The 5,367-nt window shown below is 40.3% G+C and overlaps 1 protein-coding gene across 1 annotated transcript in view; it reads right to left on the reverse strand.

Moving 5' to 3' along the window:
• abcc1 (ATP binding cassette subfamily C member 1 (ABCC1 blood group)) overlaps positions 1-5,367 on the reverse strand; it is an 86,546-nt gene that overhangs the window by 63,069 nt on the left and 18,110 nt on the right. Inside the window, exons 7-11 of the mRNA XM_015041254.1 lie at positions 3,479-3,608; positions 2,471-2,686; positions 2,270-2,362; positions 1,962-2,165; positions 1,690-1,836 (exon numbers count right to left, since the gene is read on the reverse strand). Of these exons, the coding sequence (XP_014896740.1) occupies positions 1,690-1,836; positions 1,962-2,165; positions 2,270-2,362; positions 2,471-2,686; positions 3,479-3,608 (790 nt within the window). The remainder of the gene's footprint in view (positions 1-1,689; positions 1,837-1,961; positions 2,166-2,269; positions 2,363-2,470; positions 2,687-3,478; positions 3,609-5,367) is intronic.

The raw sequence follows: 5,367 nt of genomic DNA on the forward strand, positions 1-5,367 counted from the left end.
ACCTGAGCCAGTGGAAGCAAATAAATATTGAATAGGAGGGGTCCTGAGATTGAACCTTGGGGAACCCCAAAAAAGTGGAGACATTACTGATCTCTCTTCACCAGGCCAGAGGTTTGGAAGGACCAGGTCAAAGTGTCAGTGATCTGTATCTCCAAAAATTTAATGTTTCTGACCTGCTCCACTGCAACATCATTGATGAGGAGGGTGTGTGACTTGGCTGATTTTTCCTTAAAACAATTATATCCTTTGTGTTCGCATTCAGGATTAAATTGTTTGTATCACACCAGTCCACCAGATGTTTCACCCCTTTCCTGTAGGCCAGTTCGTTGTTGCCCCTGATGACCACCACCATTGTGTCCCTGATGAGACCCACTGACATGGCAGTCATGGATCATCAGCGTCCATGACTCAGCAGCCAGTTGCATATGGAGGTGATGAGCCCAAGAGGAGCTACTTTGCTCACCTAGTGCTGGGGGATGATTGTGTTGGATGCTGTGCTGAAGTCCAGAAACAAAATTTGCACGAGTATTCTTCTCCTCCATGTGTTTCAGGTTACAGTGCAGTGTGGTGGAAACAGTATCCTCTGGGCAGCGGTTGGAGCTGCAGGCAAATTGGAGCAGATCAAATGAGGAAGGAAGGTTTGAGATGATCTGATCCTTCACCAGCCTCTCGAAACACTTCACCCTGATTGGAGTTAGTGCAACAGGGAGGTAGTTGTTCAGTGATGAGATTGTTGCTGTTTTGGGCTCTGGTATGATGATGGCCGTCTTGAGGCAGAATGGAACAACAGTACGGGTCAGTGAGGTCTTAAATATGTCCATGAGGACATAAGCCAGCTGGCCAGCACGGTTTTTGAGAACCAGACCTGGTATGTTATCCAGGCCTGCTGCTTTATGGATGTTGAGTCTTCTCAAGGTCCTCTGGACATCAGCCCAAGTGTGAGTATCTGTTCACTTGGTCAAAGAATAGATTTTCTCACAGCAGCTGCTTAGCTTGCTTACGCCTTGGGCTGACCCTGGTTTCAACATAAATTTAATGAAATCTGGGAGAGTGAGGTGAGTTTAATTGGCCAACCTTAAAAGCAATCAATAAAAATTAAAGGTTAAAGGTTTACTGAGATGCATTTATGAACAAACAGAGCTCAAACTCAATGATCAAACTCACAGCACCAGATTGTAGCTGTGGTAACAAAACAATCTAACTATGAAGATTGTTCTTTGACCTTTTACAAAGTAAACTTGCCAGCTACTTAAAATCTTAAATTTAAATTTTAAACAAATTAGAATCTTTTAATTAATCTCTGCTGAAACCATTTAACAGCAATATCATTTTGAATAAACAAATGTTCCAATGGACCCCTTCTCCATAACTCCTGAATAGATCTTGCTAGGAAGGTTTAGGAGTGTGACCCCCTTGTAGTTGGCGCACACTTAAGTAAAGCACGTCTCCACACATTGAGGCTGTGTAAAAGTGGTACATTTTTTAACAGGTTAGTATCAAACAAAAGTTGAGGGTCCCTCAGACACAGCAGAGGAAGAATAAATCAGATGGGGGGGGGGGGGAGGGGGGGGGTGGGATGCAGTTAGTTGGCATGGGAACAATTATCTTTGAGGTGAGGATTGTGAATTGCAAACAACATACTCCAATATAGCAGTGAGAGCTAGCCAAGAGGAATAGAAGTGCACCAACCTGCACAATGCTACTTATGACCATCGGCAGCATGTTGAGAGGAAAGCGCAGAATATTGAAAAGTGCCAGTGACACAAAGGCCTTCTGCGCATCGAGCACGTTCTGATCATCAATCAGCACATACACAGCAAATGTGGACAGGGCAACCTGTAGAGCAGCAGAAAACACTCAGAATCATTTTAACATATTTATGTGTTTTTAATCACTTAAATGTTTTTATTGGAAGAGAAGAAGTGGAATGATGAACATCATTCTCTCAGAGAAGGACTCACCAGAAAGGGAGCACAGACCCAGGTGAAGGTGGACATGGCACCCAGGTAAGCTGTCTTCTTCAGCACATGCAGCTCGCTCTCCCGGATTTCTGACACCTTTTCTTTGAAGGCCAGCTCCCATGCATAGAGCTTTAGCACCTTTATGCCATTCAGCATCTCATTCATTAGCTTAATACGACTGTCCTTGCTTTTCATCTGAGCCACCTGTTCAACACATGATTACAGCAAAAGATACCATGCCATGTATTTATTGTGAAGAGTCATTAGGATACAGACAACCAGAGGTGAGGAGTTGTGAGATGGTGTACCTGGTATGTTTTAGTTTTCATGGCAATCACGGCATTAATCGGAACCATCAGAACCATCACAGCTACTCCTGCTAGGACAGATGGACCCAAGTTCTGGACAAATAAACAGATAAAATGAGAAATTTGCCCTCAAGAAAACAGACAGAAAAGCATCAGCAATCAATAATTTAAACAGCAGCTTTACATTCTCGGTAAATTTACCTGCCAGAGAAAATAGAGGGCTAGCACCACCTGCAGTGGGGCAGACCAAACCATATTGATGTATGTGACCAGATCCATGAAGCGCTGAGCATCCACAGACATCAGATTGACAATTTCTCCCACAGTTGATGTGCGCCGTGCTGCGTTGCTTATGACCAAGGCCTGAAAGAGCAAATCCACTAAGTGATATGTCCCTATGGAGGTTAAAGTTAAACTCTACACTGACATTTAAAAGTATGATCAAATCTGACCACAAAGAAGCTAACTTTCAATTGTGCATTATGTTCATTCATTTTGTAATGATGGTTAGGATTAGAGTCATGGCCATTCCTTGGCCAAGAAGGACAAGGCACTTGAAAGCATTGGATTCTCTAAACTGAACCTATATTAAGGCATACATGATTTCAAGAAAACAGCCAACATCCCCCACTGAAGAAGAAAAGAACATCATTATTCTGTATGTGGCTGGATTATCTGAGAAACTAAGGAAAATATTTTGTAGAAATAATATTCTGGTGCGTTTTAAACCCACCAACATTCCTAATGATTGGTTCATCCCAAGGACTGTGCATCCAAACAAAGCAAAGCAGTACGGTACAGTGCCTTGCAAAAGTATTTGGCAAACTTGAACTTTTCAACCTTTTGTCACTTTTCAGGCTTCAAACATAAAAATCTAAAATTTGTATTATTTTGTGAAGAACCAACAACAAGTGGGGCACAATTGTGAGGTGGAATGAAATTTATTGGATATTTTAAACTTTTTAACAAATAAAAAATGCAAAGAAACAAGAAACCATGTTGCTTGAGGCCCAGTCTCAAGCAACATCACCACAATCATTGATGGTTTAGATTCCATGTCATCTGCTGGTGATGATCCACTGTGTTTTCTGAGGTCCGAGGTCAAAGCAGTCATCTACCAGGAAGTACTTCATGCATCCTGCTGCTGAAAACTTTGTTTGATTTTCCAACAGGACTTGGCACCTGTACACAGTGCCAAAGCACCAGTACCTGGTATAAGGACCGTGGCATCTCTGCTCTTAATTGGCCAGCAAACTCGCCTGACCTGAACTCCATAGAAACTCTATGGGCTATTGTGAAGAGGAAGATGTGATACACCAGACCCAATAAGTCAGAATAGCTGAAGGTCATCATCAGGACAACCTGGGCTCTCATAACACCTGAACAGTGCCACAGACTGATCAACTCCATGTCACACCACATTGCTGCAGTAATTTGGGCAAAAGGAGCACCAACTAAATACTGAGTGCTGAACATGCTCATACTTTTCATGTTCACACTTTTGCAAGATTTCTAAAAATCCTTTTTTGTATTGGTCTAAAGTAACATTCCAATTTTCTGAGATACTGAATTTGTGGTTTTCATTAGTTGTGAGTTATAATCATCAACATAAAAATAAATAAACATTTAAAATATGTCAGTCTGTGTGTAATGAATGAACATAATATACAAGTTTAACTTTTTGACAGGAATTGCTGATTTAAAACAACTTTTTCATAATATTCAAATTTTTTGACCAGCACCTGGCCAAGATGCTGAGAATGCGATCTCACTTGATGCTGAGAGCGCATTTGATCGGGTGGAATGGGAATATCTATACTTTATACTTTTCTCTCTTGGAATAAATGTAATCAGATCTGGAAAAATGCATAAGATATCAATAATTTAACATTATCAACAGATAGCTCCTTTCTCTTTACCTAGGCTGAAGAAGTAACTTATTTGGGAATTAAAATTAGTAGGGGTGCATGATAAATATCGGCCTAATAACATGACATCATTCTTATGGGTCTGATATGACTTATCGGTCACGGCACCGATAACACTTTTGGTGCCATGGGTGTTTTTTTAATCAATCACTCCCACTCCTGCATGAGACCTGTGTGAAGTTCAAGTGGCGTGAGTATAATTGAAGAAAACAACTCTCTGACTGTAAAGAAATCATACTAAAATTCCCTCATGTCAGAAAACCACTCAATCATAATTTAAATAATAGCTAAAAAAAATAATACACCAATTTCAGCAGTGCATTACACGCAAACAACAGAAACATAAACAAACCGGGACTTTCAACGCCATGTAAATGCGGCCCAGCTTGTCAGTAAACAGAAACCATAAACGCTGTAGTTTTGTTAGAGGTTAATATGCTGGCTTTGTTGAACAAATGTTGAAAGAAAGTTCCATGAGAAGCAAAAACAGCATGACCATGAAAAATTTGATCAGTCACCGTAAACATAACCATTGCTTTGACAGAGTATTCAAAGCATTTGAGGACACCCACAGTGCTAAAGATGGTAGCAACACGCCAGTCTAATACAAGCCATTGGGACTGAAATCCATCTGTGAAGTTTTGAAAAAAATAAAGTTTCCTGAGGGGATACAAGGGCTAAAGTCATTAAAGATCTCATAATGAAATGTCGGCATTTCACAACCAGCTGTCCGCCCTCGAAGACAGGGGCTGTTTTCGGCTCATTAGCCACTACATATGTTGGTCTGTCACATATCATTTGATGAAATGCATTGAAGTTTGTGGCAAGACAAAATGTGGAAACAGTGAAAATTCAAGAGGTACCTCAAGTATTCCATACTTAAAGTAAACTCAATTTCTGCCTTTTTCTGGACTTTTTTTCCCATAAATTTATTATACTGGTTTAGAGTATTTGAAACGTAATCAATTATGAATTTAGTGATGGCACTTGCCTTAATGTAATGTTTTTGATTGTTCATTCTATGTTGCATGACTTAGTGTTTTGTGTTTGCTTTGATGTAAAGCACTTTGAAATGCCTTCCTGGTGAAATGTGCTATACAAATAAAATTTGATTTGATTCGATTTGATATACAGAGAAGCTTCTACAATGTTTTTGAAGCACAGTGCTGC

Source organism: Poecilia latipinna, unplaced genomic scaffold (genome assembly GCF_001443285.1).
Source record: "Poecilia latipinna isolate Pla-1442-1.1 unplaced genomic scaffold, P_latipinna-1.0 Scaffold544, whole genome shotgun sequence".
NCBI classification, from domain to species: Eukaryota; Metazoa; Chordata; class Actinopteri; order Cyprinodontiformes; family Poeciliidae; genus Poecilia; species Poecilia latipinna.